At 35.2% G+C, this 21,296-nt stretch overlaps 1 protein-coding gene across 3 annotated transcripts in view; it reads right to left on the bottom strand.

Moving 5' to 3' along the window:
* Positions 1-386: 386 nt before the first annotated feature.
* LOC117326945 (placenta-specific gene 8 protein-like) overlaps positions 387-21,296 on the bottom strand; it is an 87,710-nt gene continuing 66,800 nt past the window's right edge. The window contains exons 2-4 of one of the 3 annotated variants that reach the window (XM_033883751.1): positions 18,941-19,080; positions 18,181-18,320; positions 387-644 (exon numbers count right to left, since the gene is read on the bottom strand). In XM_033883751.1, coding sequence (XP_033739642.1) covers positions 552-644; positions 18,181-18,320; positions 18,941-19,073 — 366 coding nt within the window. In that variant the 5' untranslated portion in view covers positions 19,074-19,080 and the 3' untranslated portion in view covers positions 387-551. Of the gene's footprint in view, positions 645-1,925; positions 2,066-2,722; positions 2,872-17,436; positions 17,806-18,180; positions 18,321-18,940; positions 19,081-21,296 lie in introns of those variants that run through there. The other 2 variants (XM_033883749.1, XM_033883750.1) reach the window with 2 other exon arrangements.

Here is a 21,296-nt window from a genome sequence, read left to right as displayed (position 1 = left end):
CCTCGTATGTTAGATGTTATTATGAATCTGGCAGGCGGAGGGAGCAGTTTGAAAAATGGTGTACTGAAAGAGGAATTCGGCGATGTGTTCACGGATTATTGTGTTATTGATGTAACAATTCGTATTGAGTGACACTGAAGGTTAAAGATATATGTTTCTAGATGGCGGTAGTATATAGTTCGCGCTATGTCAGTTTGAATAAATGTGTTTTTTTTAGTCGATTGAAGTGTGGCGGCGTCGCCAACCTTGCGCTTTCCACAGTACACATACCACTGCGATATCAGAACAATTCAAAATTCACATTTTCTATGCAAGCACATGTAAGCAACTGATCACAATTTAGATAAACATATGTTAATGATAATATTTAAAACAAGAAAATGTCATTTCCAAAACATTTTATTTTGTGTTGTTACAATAAGCGATGCTTTCTATCTGGTCCATCAGTGCATGTCCGTGAAACCGCATCAACCAATCGCTGTGCCTTTTGGAATAACCAATACAATCACACGTTAAATCTAGTTGGTCACATGCCAAGCTTGATTGGTTGGCTATAAGCCCATATTGTCTAGCTCACGTGACATCTGACAGACAGCACACATCTGGCAGCAGGCGAGAACACAGATATCGTTACAGATACTACCCTGTAACAAATACAAAATATGGTATAAAAGTCCAACTAAATTGTACAAATGAAATAATACACTAACTATCTGTAGCAATTCCATACTGTTCTGAACATGTACACGAAACTTTTCAGCCCACTTCTTTTGTACGTAACTTGTATTTGGGATTTGCTGGGAAAAAAACCCTTACTTTGCCGAAAGAGAAAGGGAAAGGTAGATTATTACAAGATTTTAAGATCCTTTGTATATATACTGTAAAAGTACTTTATTTTGCGTTCTTGAATATTAGCACACATCCGAATTTTGAGAGCTCAGCGCATTGATCAATTAACACGCCAAAATTATTTTAAATAGAATTAGTTGATAGAAAGGTAACAATCGCTAAATTTCATTCCAACAGTTGTGCAATTGACGTTCTAGTCTCTCTGCCGAAAGACAATGCTTGAATTGGAATTCTTTTGAGCCACACTAAGAAGACAATGGACGAAACAAATGTTCAAATTCAATTATTTACAATTATGAAGCAAAACGAGAAGAACCCTGCAAGATACAAGGTATGAAACAGGCTGCTTCAGCTTACAACAGTATCGAGTCAGCGTACACGTACATTAAGGTATATTCAGAGGAAATACTGCTCATATCACAATGTTGTGTTTCCCCTGCATGACAGAAAATAACACAATATGCCTGTTTTAACACTGCATGCTTTCGACAAATTATTTCGTGCCCACTGCTTAAAGACATCAAGTAACAAAAACAGATCTGCTTCACCATCGTAAATCAAGACCTGGTATATTTATTTCTAACATGGATGTGAGGGATGCGATACATCTCACATTGGGTAGGGAGATAGAGAGTTGGCACGCGCTATGACGTCACTCACAATATCGAAACGTTATCACTTTATGTAGCATAGTTGATAACGTCATCAATGATGAAAAAGATTCATAATACCTTACAATGTGTTACTTTTAAGTGCATCATCAAAGAAAGATATTCAAACAAGTGTTGCCTGTGTTGTGGACATGGATAACTTAACTGGATTGTAGGAGTTTGGCTGACCAGCACTCGCGTTACATTGCTAGGATATAAGTTATTTCTGTCAGTTTAAAGAACTTAGCCCATCCGACATCGCCATAGGCTCATAAGGTAAAGAACACCAACAGCAATAAAAAATTTCCAGTTTTACTAATAACCGTTAATAGCGGGATATTTAGCTCTGTTTCACAGAACTTAAATTAACTTAAAGGATCAGTAATAACCTTAACTAAATACATAAATAAAATATTAAACACGTACATGTATGCCTCCAAGTGTCCTCAGCCTCGCCCTCATTGCTACGTTAGACCCTACACAGCAGTATGGTAAGCAACAGAACTCTCCCAGTCTGGAGGCGTTCCTACACTCCATACACGGCAAGCACAAAAATGTCATCAAACCTAGTACATACAAAATACACTTATTGATATTGACCTTGACATCTTGGTGTCATTAATATGCACTTTTATTACATTTTTACCAGTGAAATATCAAAAATTATTCATTCTATAAAAGTGATATTTGTCATTAGTGAAAATATCATATTTATCACTAGTGAAAAATATCACTCTTGTTGATTTGACCAATCAAATAAATGATTAGAAAATACTAAAAATAATTGACCAATCAGAAAGCCCGACATATATCTCAGCACCTGGACAGGGGGAACTACATTTTTTGTTTACAAATTATTGCTATAGGCCTAGTTAGCATACGGGGTAGGTTTTTCGTTGATAAAAAATGTAATAAACAGAATATCTAACAGTGTCTTCAGTAATACCAAATACATTTCACTCGTGAGGCTAATATTTAGATATTTTTCACTCGTGCTGCGCACTCGTGAAAAATATCAAAATATTAGCCCCACTCGTGAAATATATTTGGTATTACTGAAAACACTGTTAGATATCCTCTATTTGTTAATAAAGAAGAAGCAACAATGCCTGCGTCTACTGATATTAAATCAAAGAGAACAACAATGTATTATACAAGTATGCTTATATATAATATATCTATTTTGAATCGGTAGGCATCGTAGTTTGATGAATAACGCTTACATGATCCGCAGTCGCTAAAACAGCCACAAAGGCCAGTGGACCAATCACGATGACCATGGACTGAACCAAGAATATTCCTATTGGTAAACATTTGTGGTTGTGGTTGTGTTGCGACGATCACGGTTTGTTGTACCGTCGACATATTGAGCCTGAAAAGAAAGTTTCATGATAATTGATAGAATTTATATGTTAAATATACTATTAAATATGATATTCTTGCATTTAAGACGAGTGTCATTTCAGTTGCTCAAGATATTTGGTATCAAGAACAGGTGCAAAAATATCATTCCTACCACAATACAGAGAGAAGACTTGACGGAAGTGCCAAAATTATCCATCACTTCTCCGATTGTCGACAGTAATGCCGGGAAAAATAAGCTTTGACGTAGAAATCAGATACAGAGAAAAAAAATATTATAAATAAAATACATTGAACAATTTAGATATGTCATACATCAATCTTAGCTAAAAACAAGGAGCTTATAAGAACTGATGGGACATTTTATAGTCTTTCACATTCTTATAACGCCTTACATATGAAATAATGGTGTGCCGCCTTAATAAGGGAGCTTACTCCTATCGTGACTCCTTATTACCTCAAATGTATACACGTGGAAAGGTGAAGACTTATATTTCCCTTTAGGAAATCACACGGTGTGACGTTACATATCAATATTTACAATCGCTTTGTTAGGGCGCTTTCATAGGATATGTTGGGGTGCCTAGTTTAACATTCATCTCAAGCGATAATCATGTGCATGAATACATAGTGACCGCTCATGTGCACACAAAAAGTTTGCTTTTAAATCAAATTCATTGCATTATATGTGGACTATTTTCTTAGAGAAACTTAGAGAAACCATATCTAAATCAAAAGGCAACTGGTCCCAAAGCACCTAGAAACACCAGCGGTTTTCATATTGTTTAACGTCCTTTCACCAGCTGTATTCATGAAAGAACGGCCGCCCCAGCATGCAAGATACATGTGTGTAATAAGTGATGAATGTCTCTTTAAATCCTGAGATGTGTTTGTATTTGCCTTCTAAGTTTACATGTAAAATAGAAAATTACCTTTAATAAAACTTACTGTTCCTGTGGTGATGAAGAGGTTTATCCACAAGAATCAACGGACAGTTGAAGGCCCAGGAGGAGGAAGAGGATTCTGACCAACTGGTGTGACTCTATTATCACCGTTGCCTACACTTGCGCAATGCAAAAATTCGGGGTATCCTGCATATATCAGTCAATGGTACAGATAAAAGACCAATACGACAGCTTACCGGGGCCAAGCATAAGGGAAAATGCCTCCGTCATGATTCGAATTTCCTCTGTATCGCGATGTAATGTTGAAGGCAGCTTAAAATGTCTACTCGTTCCGTTATATGATATTATTTATATAATTACCTTATGACAATTTGGCGATCTATTATGACAAGATCTCTTTCTTTAAAACAACTGTGGGATTCCATATATTGTGATAAAAAAAGAAAAAAAAAAAAAAATCAGTTTACTGTTATTATAAGTTCTGTCCCTAGCTCTTGTCGACCCTAGGCGCATATCTCAAGAAAATATACTTATCTGCCCTACTTTTTCATGTAATATATTGCACTACACCTTTGACACGGATTCAAGATACATCGCATGTTAAAACATGTAGATAGCTTTGCTAACCCAGGTAAAGTAGGAAGAACTTATGTTGGATACAAACAAAATCTCAAGGACCATACAGCAATTAAGCTTCACGATATATCCCGATTGATAAAAAGGGATATGTCTGATCATTAGATACAGAAGTTGAAGGACCGATAGAAAAAGCTGTGTCCCTACAAAGTATCACTTGTCCTCTTTCTCAGAAGGCTAAACATATGTCTTGGTCATACAGTATCCTAGGCGGAAATATGTACTGATCCTGAGATTACAAACATTGCATAAGAGACACCAAAGCCTCTCTCAGTTAAGGATTTACACCTCAACATAACTTTGTTCAATCCTTATATTTATATTTTTTTTTAATATTTTTGTCTGATATTTTGTCCTTGACAAATAGGGACTTGTGCACGTCTACCACGGAACTTACCGAAATGTACGTCATCACTCTTCGTCTACATATGGTTATTAACTTAATAACGAATTAATACAAATATTATTTTTAATGGAATTTATTTCATATAAATATGATCAATTTTAAAAAGGAATCTAAAATATATAGTCCAAGCTTGACAAATGTATTCCTACGCCGGACTTGATATAGTTCATTGGAAAATGACTTGAGTTAACTATGGTAGGTTCATTGAGTCTGAATTAAGTGGAAATATAAATATTTACCATTGTTCGGGAACTTTGCAGGAATTACTAAAGTATTGTTGGGTCCCGTTAAGATTTTTTTCTTGTGATTACGAGGCTGAGAATGACAATTTCGAGCTATCGAGTCAGAAAAAAACTACAACATGCGTCACAAGAAAGATAAAAGTCTTGTTGTTATGACATATCAAGGTTACATTCGAAAGCCATAGGTCGATGATATAGCTAGCACAGTAAATGAACTCATGTTATCAGGGAGGCAGCCGGTATGGAAATAGAACAAGACTGCCAGCGATATCGGTCGGAACAGGGATAAGGGCCTGTTGGGCATGTGTTTTGTACAAGAACGTAACACATAAGGAAATTTCAGGACTGTTACAAATATTTTACCTTACTTCCCTATTGCAGACATGTGCATACTTTCAACTTAGATTTGTAGTACAATATTTCTTCTGGAGGTAAAACTTTGTTTTAATGCAGTTTTACTTTTGAAATGAATAAATAGTATGTACCTCATTTGGAAAACTTGAAATGTAAAATTCAAAATTCGATCTCCAAACTCAGCCGGAGCATATTGAAGATGTGGTGTTTTGATTGATTCAAGTGATAACCTTGCATTCAGGACCAACAGGCAATCTATAGAAAAGGAAACAACTGAAGGTGCTTTAGATTGGCATTAAATCATAATATTAGCCTTTTGAAATGTAAACGAAAGATAAGTGATTATATTATTGTAACAGAAACAATCTTATTTGATACCTTTTATGCCTATAACGTTATTTGGATCTAAATTACAGTCCTACAAAAATGTGAAAAACTTAGTACACTAAATTAAAACGCTGTATGCTTTGTGATCTTCAATATCTACAAGATTGCTTATGTCATCTAATTATAAGGTAGCAGACCACATTAGCATACCCTGACCATGGTCGATTGTTTTGTTAAGCAGATAACTCCTGTAGTATGATATGCATAAAAAACGAATAAGAAAAGAAAAAAAAAAGGTTCGAGATTATAAATTTCTGGGTTTTCCGAAAGTGCAGGAAATTAAGCTTTGCTTGTAGCAAAATATGGTGTGTAGCACAGGGGCTTGGCACGATTTTCCAAATGATGGTCCATATATATATATATGTATTATAGTGTCAAGGGAACTAACAACACAGAGGGGGAAAACGAATGTATTTTTTTAAAAACTATTTTTTTCATTCTACGGGCCAAAGATCTTAGTGACACATATATAACCTTTAAGAGAAATGTTTGATCTTTCCAATGAGCGTTCGATGAACAAAATTGGCCAAGTATTGTCCAAGTTATGACCTGGCGAATTCGGAAATAGATGCAGAAATGGCTAGGTCAAAATCTCCCTGTCCAGTTGAGTAGTCGTCTCGTCTCTAATGGGTACCTCATTAACTACTCCGAAATCGAGAAATCGACGCCTACATACGTATACAGTAACCATAACTATGTCAGTACATGATGTCGTTTGGTGATGTTATCTGTCGTGCGATGTAGCAATTCCATATTAACATCACCGAGCTTCCAGTCTTCAAAAAGAACCGCCATGTTTTCCTTTTCGTTGTCGATGGAACGATCGCGCTGATTGGTTGACTATTTATTCGGAACGCTTCTGGGCTGTACCGACCATCGTAACACAAAACGAAACATAAACAAAGTTACGAAAGGATATTTGGCGGAATTTTTCAAATGCTGCACGAACCACCAACATGGGTCTTATAACTTGGTTATAACAGTTCTTTCTCAATGTTTCGTTTAAATATGCACACAATTTGTAACAATATACTTGATAACAATTAGATGGTAATTGTATATATCATGCACAAATCAATCCCAATTTCAATCTAATTAAATTTTAAAAAAGAATGGAAGAAAACAATAACAACATATCTTTATAATATTTCAGTTTTATTTTTTTTTCTATTCAAAAGTAAAACAAATCATTTGTTTACTTCATAAAATTTAAGGATGACATGTTAATGATATTAAAAATACTCTGTGTATACTACATGTATATGGCACTACATTATAGATGCCATACAAATTTTTGCCTGTAGGTGACAAACTGGCAAAAAAAAAAAAAAAAAATCATCACACTGTCTCTTCAACATGCATGTGAATTATTGGAATGCAGTAATACACAGCAAAATAACGACTCACTTAACTTATCTTGACTAATTTTTCTAAAAATGGATTTCATGATCAGTTAAAAACACTCCATAGAGAAACACCTATTGCTGACTGTTAAATGATATACTATAATAAACATTAACAAGAAAAATAAAAATACACAGATATTGTATGAAATCAGATATTGTATGAATTCCTTTTCTGGGCTTCATTTCTATGGAATTAGAAACAGAAACAGATCTAGCTATAATCTGCAGCTGCAGATACCCCTTTTAATACCATAAATATGGTTAATTAAAACACGTTCTTTACCACAGGGATCTCCAACACTGTTTGCCGAAGGACCAAATTGTCCACTATACCATAATAATAGTAAATAAAAACACTGTACCACAGGGACCTGCAACACTGTTTGCTGGAGGACCAAATTGTCTACAATACCATAACAAGCATACTGAGTATTACTGAAGCAGTACATGTCCCCTACCGGCCTTCGCTATGACCTTGACCCAATAACACTGAAGCTCAAACCCGTCCGAGATATTTTCATCCTTTTCAACTACATGTATGCAAATTTTGATGAAAATCCATGAAAGAATGAAGTCGCTAGAGTGCTGAGTCCCCCCTGTTTCACCGGTAGGAGACTAATAAAAGCAAATAAAAAATCTCTACCACAGGGACCTGCAACACTGTTTGCAAGGGGAACAGATTGTCTACTATATATACCATAATAAAAGTGAACAAAAACCACTAGTACTGCACCACAGGGACCTGCAACACTGCTTGCTGGGGGACCAGATTGTCAACTATACCATAATTATAGTAAATAAAAACACTGTACCACAGGAACCTGCAACACTGTTTGCCAGGGGACCAGGTTGTCTATATATATAGCTACTACATTGTGTATATATAATACAGTAAAGGTTAATAAACACTGCTCCACAAGGACATGCAACTCTTTGAGAGTATCTACTTTATATATATACACAATGTACATTGTACCATAATAACAGTTATTATAAACACTACCATAAGGACCTGAAACACTGTTTGCGGGGGGTCCATTATACAATATTGTATCATAATTACAAATATACCATAACTATCACAGGAGCCTGCAAAACTGTTTAGGGTGGCAGAGGGGCACATCAAGGCTTCATTTTCCAAAAATTGCCCACGGATGGAACACATTCTTGTAACAGTTACCTACATGTACTTATTTTATATGCATGAGTAAATATTGTCAGTTCTGTTTCAGAAATTGAGAGGAGAATTTCGATTAAAGGAATAAACCATTTGCATAACATTTTAATTTAAACATAACACACTGCCATGCCCTTTTAATCAGACAAACATCATAATCATCCAGCATACAGCTGCTACAGATGACACTTTTAATGACTGTACATATTGATACATTTAATATTTCAACTATTTCCATACAGACATGCAAGGTAAATGTAATCTTCGATTTTTGCTTATCTTTAACTTACAAAATATCAGTCAGACAACAGCAAAACAAACGAACCACTACTAACAATTTTAAGAACCTATATATATAATATTACTTAATTTATGGAAATCTTACATGCATTCCACAATGTCAATCTCTCCTTCTTTCCTATTGTAAAACATTTTTTACAAGATTTGAATATGTAGCATGCATGAAACAATATCACCCAGACCATCTCCAGTCACCAAATTAAACATGTGTGAAGAATTAAATGAAGATCATTTGTTCAGATCACCTAGTTATACAGAGTATTATAAAGAAGGTGCTAATAACATTGATTTAAATACACATAGTACAGAGTTGTATACAGATAGGGTTAACTTCCAAAATGTGAGGAGGCACCCAGTTTCCCAACGCTATACAGACCTTAATTTATAAGTCAATATTTATGGACAAGGCTAGCTACCTGACAATGCTGTTATATATATAACTACAATGTTACAAGTCATCCAAAAAGAAATATATTGAATTTGAAGAGTCCACAGATGTTCTATATATAGAAAGTATCCTCTGTTCATGGATTATCTCCCATCACAACAACTTTTTAACTGTTTCTGATCTCACTCTTCCCATGGCCACTCCTAGCTGTCCTGCCTTGAATATTTGTCTGCAATCAATTTCCACCCTGAATTCGAAGTACAAAGAAAAGCATTGAACATGCAAGTGTATATCACAGTCAAAGCATATAATGACATGCCCTTTCCTGGAAACATTATACGATTCACTTAGGTTTATATAAAAAGTGAGTTTTATTAAGCTAAGATTATTTGTACAAGTCAGACAATATGACTACACAGAATTCAGATATCATGTAATCTGATTAAAATAAACTGCTACATTAATAAAATATGCTATGCACGTGTAATGGAGATGAGCAGATAAACCACAGGGACTTGGCATGATTTTCCAAATGATAGTCCCATATATATATTATAGGAAAATCATGCCAAGTCCCTGTGAGATAAACAGCTGATTTTAATCAGATTGTTCACATCGTATATATATGAATGCACCAAACAAAATTTTACTTTAAAGTTATCTGCGGATGATGCCTTTTGGAATTACATTCCACAATAATAATGACATTATGCATGTATGTTATGAATTTGTTACCTTTAATCAAGCCATAAGTGATGCAGGTTTTAAACATCATTATTAATAATAAAAGCTCAACATATACAAGTTTCAACTAAACATATCCGAGATGATCATTGCTATATATGTCAAGAAACAAATAAATAAAACACACAGATGGACCACAGGGTTAACGTTGCTGATGTCCCTATATTGTACAAAGCAAAGTCAAATAAACTAATATAATTACTTAAAATATTTGCACAAAATGTACATATTTTGTAATTGTAATATGTGACCACTGATTTGACAAATCTTTTTTTTTGTAAGAGTTTGATTTTCAATATCATAATTCATTGTGATAATACACTGATTGTATTTAATCTTACTCATTTGAATTTTAAACCCACATGGGGTAGTTGCCACGTACTGATCAATAGGTCATAGTTTTTTCCAGGTACTCTGGCTTTCTTCTACCTTCAAGATTAAACCTGATACGGCCTTAAATGACCCGGGCCTGCCTGTTAATAGGACATCAAACAAAATAAACAAAACCAAATCAAAATCAGTATCATTCACAGGGACTTTGGAGCAATTTTCATCATTTGAAAAATCGTGCCAAGTCCGGATCCCTGTTGTATCACTTAAGTGACTGTCTGTTTTTTCAAGATCAAGAGATATAAAGTACTTACTTATCAAGTGTCATTCCCTGAGCCTAATGAATTGTCATAGCAAATACTAATTACAAGGGAAACTGTTCCCTGGTTGCTACACATTTTCTCCACCTTGGACTGAACACTGAAAATAAATAAAGATTTATGTAAAATGTACAAGTTCAAACATGAAGAAAACATGAAGAAAACATGAAGAACAAATTCGAATTCTGATATAACATTTCATGAGTTTGAATAATCTGACTAACTAATTTTAAAGTATTGCATGTGTGTAGGGTATTTTGAAATTCATTGTCTAATGTGATGACAATTAGTAAATATAAACGAGTTATTCTGTGATCATACATGTATGTGCATGTGCATTTGAACATGATTTTACAAAGGTACATACTAAGGACAATTCCTTAACCAATATTCACATATGATATATACAATTTCATTACAAACAATACTTGCTATATAAATGTACAATGTGTCATGACACCAGCTAGTCCTTGTTGGTCAATAAAGCGCTAGGCAAATTAGAGTATGACTATAGCTTTCTGAAACTTATAGCTTGCATGCACAGGGACTTGGCACGATTTTCCAAAATATGGTCCATACATTTATATACATTTTTATTTGGAAAATCATGTAAAGTCCCTGCGCTTGCATGCTATCGTGTAAAAGATAGTTATGAATCAAATAAATTTAGGAATGGTGGAAGTAAATATATGGAACACTTTAGAGTTGTCAAGACCTATAATTACAACAGAAAATTAGGAAGAGGTCAGACCTCCAGACATTTGTTTCAATCATATATTCCCTCCTCGGTCATGCTGAATGCCAATGTACCAAAGGCCAAATGTAATATACAAAATGTACATATTTTCCGCTGGGCATGACCATGGAAGGGTTATAATTTATTAACTCACTGTTGTTAAGGTCATACTTAGTCTAAGACGATACTGACATATATATATGACTACAAGTTGGACTAGCTATTGAAACAAGTGTCTGTGATCTGTATATATATATATATATGTACCTGCATTCAGATAACTTGATAGGTCGCAATTCTTATATTACAACCCTTTATAATATCATAACCACTTTAAATACATGTTCATGTATATACAGAGATTTCACAAAAAGTAAAATATATGAATTCTCTGTTAATACCTGCATACATTGCATAAAAAACACGAATAGTTCAGGTAGTATATCATGAATATATGTTATACTGGTATAATTACCTGTAAACTTTATTCTCAGCATCTTCATCGTCTTTTCAATGCTTGGGAAATAAACAGTCGGGCCATCATGGTCCAGGGCTATCACCTTCGAATTCCCCACAAGTCCATTGCACAACGTATGTCTGAAAGGTTCCTCAAGAGCATCATAGATGAACTGTTTTTCAGCCAGAGTTTCTTTGGGGCTAATATAGACGCAAGATACTTTTCTTCGCCAGAGTCTACTGATGTATATTCAAAAATGTCTCCGTTCATATTTAACAGTTCTTTTCTATTGAAATTATCAACTAGGTAACTTGATAAAAGCAATTTTACAGGTGTAATTCCAGAATTCTCTTCGGGTAGTGGCCTCTCCAGTGCTTTGATAAAAGGAACACTTTCGTCTGATTGAATCCCACGAGATACATCATGTATCACGTTGATGAAGGTATCATTTCTCTGCCGGATAACTTCAGTAAGAAGATGTCAGAGTGGTATATCATTGGTGAAGATATCACTCTTAAAACAAAACTCTCCGTCGTCATCATAGAGTGGACTTGGGACGGGGGGGGGGGGGGGGGGGGGGGGGGGGGGTAACTGAAAAGTCTTCACATAGAACTATATTTGGATACCTCCGAAAACCTTTCTGTCATCTTTTAATACACATATTTCAGCAACTTGTTCAAACAGTTTCTTGCTCAACATGGAAATTTCATCTATTATCAGTACATCAGTTCCTTTAATTCTCTCCAATGTGTCTGTATACTCAGGGTTTGATTTGATAATTGAACTAATCTCTGATGTGGAATAACGCCCATCTTCGATACCACTCCACCTGTGGATTGTGCATGGTTTTAGTTCACTAGGAAAAATTGTGCACGCAATCCCTGTTGTGCATGTCAAACTAACCTTTTTTTCCGATGCTTCGTAGACTTCTGATAATATAGCTTCAACAACATATGATTTGCCTGTGCCCGTTGAACCTCCGATAAATATGTTATGACCAGTGATGACATTGTCAAGCACTTCTTTTTGAGAAAACGTCAACATTTTCAGGCTTACCAGCTACTTAACCATGTCTTTCTATATTGTACCTTTCCTAACTTTGTTTATGTTTCGTTTTGTGTTACGATGGTCGGTACAGCCCAGAAGCGTTCCGAATAAATATTCAACCAATCAGCGCGATCGTTCCATCGACAACGAAAAGGAAAACATGGCGGTTCTTTTGAAGACTGTAAGCTCGGTGATGTTAATATGGAATTGCTACATCGCACGACAGATAACATCACCAAACGACATCATGTACTGACATAGTTATGGTTACTGTATACCGCTGCAGGCGTCGATTTTTCGATTTCGGAGTAGTTAATGAGGTACCCATTAGAGACGAGACGACTACTCAACTAGACAGGGAGATTTTGACCTAGCCATTTCTGCATCTATTTCCGAATTCGCCAGGTCATAACTTGGACAATACTTGGCCAATTTTGTTCATCGAACGCTCATTGGAAAGATCAAACATTTCTCTTAAAGGTAATATACTGTAAATCACTTATATTTCGCGAGTACTTAATTTCGCGAACTCACCTAATTTGACTTATTCGCGAATACATAATTTCGCGAATTCTGATCTCATAATGACTTTAAATTCGCGAATGACGTTAACAGGTCGGCGATTTTTCAATGATGGTAGCCATTTTGTCTATGAGAGTCATGTGACGGTACAAGAAAAGTCATGTGATTCAATCATGTGATATCGGTGTCTGGACATACTGAATTGTATTTACCGTACCTGTATACATTCTAAATGGCTTACAAAGGCGGTGTCAGGCATTGAACAAAACCCACGGCTCATTAAGAATGCCTGGAAGATAACGGGACTACAATAGGTTGTGAGTTAACGTACATTGTAATTAACGTACGTGTGTATACAGTGGTACCGATGAACAGTTCTCGGGACAATCTATTGCTAATGATTTATACTCCAGGCGATTATTTGCTCTGAATGTTTGAATTAAATAAATAATTTGTTTGATTTCAACTTTGTTATGGTAAATATACATGTAACCTTACATAACTTACAACAGCGTGGGTAATAAAGTACGACGTATTCCGGGTGACCATCCGGGATCCTCGGGACCGTACATATTGTACTTAAATTAACTACATGTAAAATATCGTCTAGAAGTTCATTAATCCGAGTTCAACCACAATATCAGTGTTCAGTGGGGTTTTGTGTGTGTGAAATTTTGGTGTTTTGTGATATAAAAACACACTCTGATATAAGTATATTCTCTAGCATTATATCATTACTTTAACGGCGATGTTTGCTCACCAACTAAAGATTACGGTAGATTAAAAATGGACGCCACTTAGTATTCTTGTCATTCTTATACAAATATTCGCGAGGGATTTGAATTCGCGTTTGACTCTCCTCGCGAATTAACGCGAAAATAAATCCCACGCGAAATATAAGTGATTTACAGTATGTGTCACTAAGATCTTTGGCCCGTAGAATGAAAAAAATAGTTTTTAAAAAAATACATTCGTTTTCCCCCTCTGTGTTGTTAGTTCCCTTGACACTATAATACATATATATATGGACCATCATTTGGAAAATCGTGCCAAGCCCCTGTCGTGTGTAGCAGACGGGGTAGGAAAGCAGAAAATCCTATAGATGAACGAATGCCAAAACAACATTAATCCTGTTATTTAGTTTCAATTAGGTTTCAGGAAAACAAATGTGTTGAGAATTGTGTTATTTTGGCAAAGAATCATGTTATTTTGCAATTTTTAGGATTAATTCCGTTATCCAGTTGAAGTTAAGTTTCAGAAAAAAAAATGTGTGGGGATTTGTGTTATTTTGGCAAAAAAATCATGATATTTTGCAATTTTTAAAGTTTTTTTGAAGTGGTAATAATTGTTTTCAAAAGTCGGAGAAACAGAGAAAAAATAAGTTTGCGCATCCTTCACAGCAGTATTAGAATTGCAAGTGTGAATAATTTACAAATTACAAATATATATACTTTTGTATAGGTAATATGTAGGGTTTACTGTATATGTTTACGTATCTAAAACGTGCCTTATTTTTCAGAACTGGGAATCACTACTGTATATGCTACCTAAAGATAGCTGTAAAGCTTGGGGTGATCTTTCCTTCTAACCCACTCTAATGAATGCATCTTTAGAAGCCAGGTATACAGATTTGTGTACAAGATTCACATTAACAATATTGGGTTATCTTAAGAAGATAGGATTATAGTATGCACCCTAATTTCATTTTCTTGGAGCAGGATCCATAAAAATACCATGATTTAAAAACATCAGCTTGATCTTTTTTTTTCACAAAAAATGAAAAAAAAAATCTTTAAAGGTACTTTTCACCAGCCTCTTAATTTTAAAGTGTACATGTAGATTGATTGAGCCAGACATAGTTCAGGCCAGTTCTTAATGAAATTATCTTTAACATATAAGAGACATTTAAATGATAAAGTTCCATTTTCTTGTCATATACACATAAAGGTTTCTTAACAAGTGACGGTTGTTATCTTGTTTATTTGAGGGCTAGATAAACATGATCAACAACCGTCACTTGTTTAAGAACATGTTTATCCCATAACATTTTGCCTCCACAGCGACTAAATTATGTGCGCTGAATCACTATGAGACAAAACATCGTTCGTAATCAAGGAAATTGAATTATGTTTTTAGATGGATGACTTATGTATGATATTATATTTTTGTAAATTATATAATTGTACGAAATTAAATATGAATAGGCCAATCATTTAACACCGCGAAGTCGAACGTCACAGCTGAATGCTACACTAGTCACTGTCAATTTAATTATGATTCCTTTCCTGGAGTTGGTAGGTATCCTATCATTGTGTATAGTGATGCTGGAAGTTCACCCCGAGATTTACGTATTGAGGATACTATGTATTTCAACAAATATTTCGGAAATCACGCTCGAGTGCCAAGGAATGTGTGTCGGTGTGTTTACATGAAAACACTTAAGGTCTATCAATTGACAGGAAACATGTGTTCCAAAATTTATTTTTTTATTTCTGTGTTTTGATTATAGCCTAAATTTGCAGCATATATAATGGGATGATTAGAAAGTGATGTCTTGTTCTGCTGGCAACAATATTCGTACCGAGTGATACCGGCATAAACTGCAGTAGCTACCAGGAAAAGGGAAGCCAGAGGCTTAAGTCTCCGTCAGATGTCGCGACTATTTCGTTCAAATACTGTAACTACAACTACGGACAGTGACTGAAACTTTTTGACTTGCATTTGTGATTTGTGTTTTTATGTTTGATGACTATCTGCGTCCACTTCATGTTCTCAATTGAAAATAACGGTCATGGGCCATGATCATAATGGAAGTCTGTTTTGTAATGATCGATGTGATGTTTCTCTTCTGTTTCCATTTTACACGACTCAAATCCTAAGATCATTAGATCTTTCCTTGACCACATAGTTACTCGTAGGCTACACAAAATCTCTGATTGGTCAATAACTTCTAAGTCAACACCCTGTATCTGGACGGATAGATAAATGTTTCATCTTTGAAACGAGCCATATACAAAATGTATGATTAAAATCCAATAGTATTATGTGGAAAAAATGAACTCTGTCAGAAAATAGGTCGGTTTTCACGTTCCGGTGAGTTACTTCCCTTGTCTAGGATAATGTAGATCTGGGACGGGTCATACTCAGGCGATGCTAATTTTTATTTGACAATTATTTTTGTGACATTAGTCCGAGCCTACCCTCTGTGGTAGGATAGTATCCCTGATACCTACAGTTGACGGAGAATCTCGCCTTGGGAGTTCACATCTTTTCCACCCGAGTCCTACGCCTTGCTATTTTTAGTAGGAGTGTATATATTTGATTCTCAAACCTCAAAACCTTATTCTTTATCCTCGTTTATAGGACCTACCCACTTCATATGTAACCTCAGAAACACACTTTCTTTAGGGACTTGGTTCGTGTGAGTGGTATTGGACGAAAAGTTTTGGACCAGATCTATGAATAAAACTGTTCGACCGACCTTTCAATTGACTTTTTAATGTTCGAATTATGCTTTTCTGTATAAATACATTTGAAGTATTTATATATTTATTTAATGTTTTTAAAACAGGAATAAGGGATTTACCACCTGAAATTGTAGCTATCCGATTCCCGTAAGTTGGGCCGAATTTTGTTTTTGTTTGTTTCTCATTTTCTTATTTTCCTACTTCTTATTCTTCTCTTATTTTACTTTATTGTCAATAAAAGTACATACATTCCATATCAAGCATGTAGGACACAACCACTCGGAGACCTTCGTTAGAAATGTGTAAGTAAGCACATATAGAAAATTGACATGACTAGTTATGCTGAAAGTGAAAATACAAACTGAAATTAACAGGTTTAAGGCCATTGTAAGTTAGTAACCCATGGAAGTACTCAAAAATGTGTTGATAGGACTTTGAACAGGATAATCAAATCAAATGATATATCATCGAGTTGTCTGTCTCGCATTGATATTGCCTCGGTCGCGAGATCATAAATATCTGTTTTTCGATAGCCGTGCAAGTTTTCAATTTCCAACGTATTCCAAATTGGTATTGTTTACTATATTATCTGTGTGGTTTGAAATAATTCATCTTAAGGTCTATAATTTGGAGTTGACTTACTATTCTGAGATAAAGGTAATCCAATCAAATGTTGCAAAATCTATCTTAAAATACCTTTGTCGTACACCGTCATTTTATTTGTGAATTAAATGGAAAACATTCAGACACATTCATCGGCATCAAATTTATTATTTCAACACTATTAAAAAAATCGACGTTTTTAAACAATTCACTACGTTTCACTACAATGGGTGAATATTTGGTCTAGCAGTGCATGTTCCGGAAATCTCATCAACCAATCGCTGTGTCCTTTTTCATTTCAACAAATTTTATTGACAGGATGTTAATATCTATTGGATCGAATAACAGGCAAGTGTCCTTTTGGGATAACCAATAGAATTCCACGTTATATATCGTTGGTCACATGCCAAGCTGGATTGGTTGGCTACACGCCCATATTGTCGAGTTCACGTGACATCTGACAGACAGCACACATCGGGCAGCAGGTGACAACACAGCAATCGTCACAGATACTACCCTGTAAAGAATACAAAAATATGTTTTAAAATAAAAACTCATCTTTGGTAGTTAAAACAACTGTGGCAATTCCATACTGTTCTGAACTTGCACAAGAAATGTTCAGCCCTAATCTAGAATAACTGACAAGTATTGGGAAACTGTGGGAAAACCCTAACTTTTGCATATATAGAAGTAAGCGCTTGATGAATTATTTCTGTAAAAGAGTAGATTAAAGTGTTGATCAAGTAACCGCTTTCGTCATAATCACAGACTTCCGAACTTCAACAGTTTCACTTATGACCGTTTGATAGCGAGATAGTATAGCTCTATTCCTCAGGACAAAAGCATATTAAAAAGATCTATTTTTAACTTTTAAACGTTTTCAATCTCGTACCTGTATGCCTCCAAGTGTCCTCAGCCTTGCCCTCATTGCCATGCTCGCCCCTAGACAGCAATATGGTAAGCAACAGCACTCTCCCAGTCTGGAGGCGTTCCTACACTCCATACACGGCAGGCAACAAAGCGTCAATAAACCTAATACGGACAAAATACACATCATTTTTCCAAATACTGAAAATGAACCAGCATTTTCTGAATGACTGAAGCTATTGTGTTTTCAAATAATTGCTATACATGCGTACGGGTGGATTTTGATATTGTTATTAATCTACAGAAAATGAAATTCAATTCCACATAGCTAAAACTGATTGAAAACAACAGTTGCTAGTTCTGCGGTGGAAAACAACGATCATTGTTGATGGTTTACAGCAGGTTGGTCACGTTTTTATTCAGGTGAATAGTGACACGGTTCAGAATGAACACATGCTATTGAAGATCTTTGGAAATCCATTATGGAATATTATGAAACTCATTAAAGAATTGGACATTACACCTCCCAATCTAATTTGCGGCATTTCTCTAACTCTCTAACTTCTCTAATTGTCTAGACCTAAGTTGGCTTTTCTCAGTCGCCTTCTAAATACACTAAAACCTCTGTTTGACATCAAAATACACTGTTGTGGATAAAGAAGAAGCACTAATGCCTGCGTCCATTGATTAAATCCAAGAGAGCAAAGTGTATTTAGTGCAACTAGGTTTATATATCTGTTTTGAATCAGTAGGTATCAATCTCGTTTCGTAAAAAAACCTCTTACACGATACACAGTCGCTGAAGCAGCCACAGAGGCCTGTGGACCAACCACGATGGCCTTGGACTGGACCAAGAATATCCCTATTGGTGGTACTTTGAGGTTGTACGATGATCACATTTCCTTGTGCTGCCGTCATAATGAGTCTGAAAAGAAGATATAGAGGATATCTAACAGTGTTTTCAGTAATACCAAATATATTTCACTCGTGTGGCTAAAATTTTGATATTTTTCACTCGTGCGCGCAGCACGAGTGAAAAATATCAAAATTTTAGCCACACGAGTGAAATATATTTGGTATTACTGAAGACACTGTTAGATATTCTGTTTATTACATTTTTTACCAACGAAAACCCTACCCCGTATGCTATCTAGGACTACAGCAGTAATTTGGGGGAATGAAAAACAGGGTGACAACCAATTAATAAGCAAAGAATATTGCTTTTATATTGACAATACATACAATGTAAGACTTTATACAATCCGATTAGCTTATCTTTTATTTTTATATCAATTTAGTTTTGTAATGTTTTTGTATTCTGGAAGTTTAGTTCCGGAAACTAAAACTGCAGGTTCTATTTAGTATATGCATCAAACTTGCAGCGTTTTGTGTTTTAATACAATTTGGTCGTTCTTCGGGTGAATATCTCCCATCTATTGGACAGTTTTTAAGATCAGGATATATTAAAATGTATTCGGACATTTAAATTTTTGCAGTTTAGACTAATTAGTGCTCAGTTTCGACAAAATCTGTATTTGTATACCTTCATTAGCATAACACGAAAGTATAACGTAATAGATACTTAAAGACATTCCAACACATATATTATTGATTGATTCATACATATGATTTGTCTTGATTCTGATCGCCAAGCTGATTGGTGGGCCTCAACTCGTGGTATGCAAATTCATTACAAAATCGATAATACTACAGTACACATGTAGCAATCAGTAATTCGCGAAGGGGGATTTACTTATAAATTCCACAAGGAAGAGTAAGATTGGTAGTATGGGAAAGTTTAAACTTTGCAACGTGCGAAAGGTTAACCAAAGATCAACCACTACACCGCATTGAAAACGATCTCGTGCGTCTGATACAGGGTAAAGGAGGAAATAAAAAACAAAACAATAACCAAAAAAGATTGTGAGGGTTTGATTGATGCACAATTCTAATCTAAAATCGATAAAACGAGACGATACCTCATGCATCACGTTGTCTTTATCAACCTGCAACTTTTAAAACCACGTTAGTATTTTGTGTATTTGCAGTTATTTATCATAGAAATCGTAATATTAGTAATCAGCCCTCAACTACCAAATAAAATGCGATATGTGAAAACTAAAGGTGTAGAAGGCAGCAATGTTACTATCTAGAAATGGCAAATTCATTAGAACGTCAAACACGCATCGAAGAGACAGGAAGAATACTATGATTTCAGAGCTCTTTAGGATATATCTTATCGACATCTTAAAAAGTTTCTTCAACTCTTGAATAATAAAGACCCTAACATGAGACTCACAGGGGCATGTAACAATGATTTTGGGAAGAGAGAAGCATCCTAACCACACTCCCCATGGCATCCAACAAATATTGTTACATGTCCCTGTTTCTACGTTTACATGCCAGCTAGAACATAACACAAATTCAAATTTACTGTTACTGTGGCGATGAAAAGATTCTCACACTTCAATCGACAGACACTAAGTCGATAGCTCCAGGAAGATGAGATTGATTTTGATGAACTACGTAAATACTGATACTTGTGCTATACAACCACGCCTTTCACGCGCTAAGGATGATACGACGGCCTACCGGAACCAGTCAGAATTATGTCATTATCAAAATATCTGTACCCTCGTGAACGCGTGTTTTAATTTGCGTAAAATGTGTTCACTAGATTTGTTATTCGACATAATTTTCCGTTTATTTCTTCAACCAAGTACAATACTATCTGTATCTTGAAAATAGCCGTTGAGTTTCATTTATGACACAGCAAATGAAAAAAGGGTAAACATTTCTTTACTGATACCGCAAATCATATATGGTGTACCACCGCGAGAAAATATCATATAATCTATCTCCTCTGAAAATACGTCCAGATTGTAATCAAATATTTGCATTTAAAGAAGAAACCAAAATATAAAACAACAAGAGGACAAAGGCCTAGCAGCTCTCGCTTTTTTCTCGAGTTTATACTTTCTTGGCTGTGAATATATACATGTATATCAGAAATTGCAAAATAATATGGGAACTTCCTACACACGAATTCAAACTTTTTGAAATCGGTCAATATTGCAGGCGAAACAATAAATATATAAATAAATAAATCAGCAAGATAAAAAAAAGTGGTTGCCGTTTGAC

This window comes from Pecten maximus, chromosome 5 (genome assembly GCF_902652985.1).
Source record: "Pecten maximus chromosome 5, xPecMax1.1, whole genome shotgun sequence".
Lineage (NCBI taxonomy): Eukaryota > Metazoa > Mollusca > Bivalvia > Pectinida > Pectinidae > Pecten > Pecten maximus.
The sequence above is the reverse complement of the archived record's forward strand: the minus strand, read 5'-3'. Positions and strand labels throughout refer to the sequence as shown.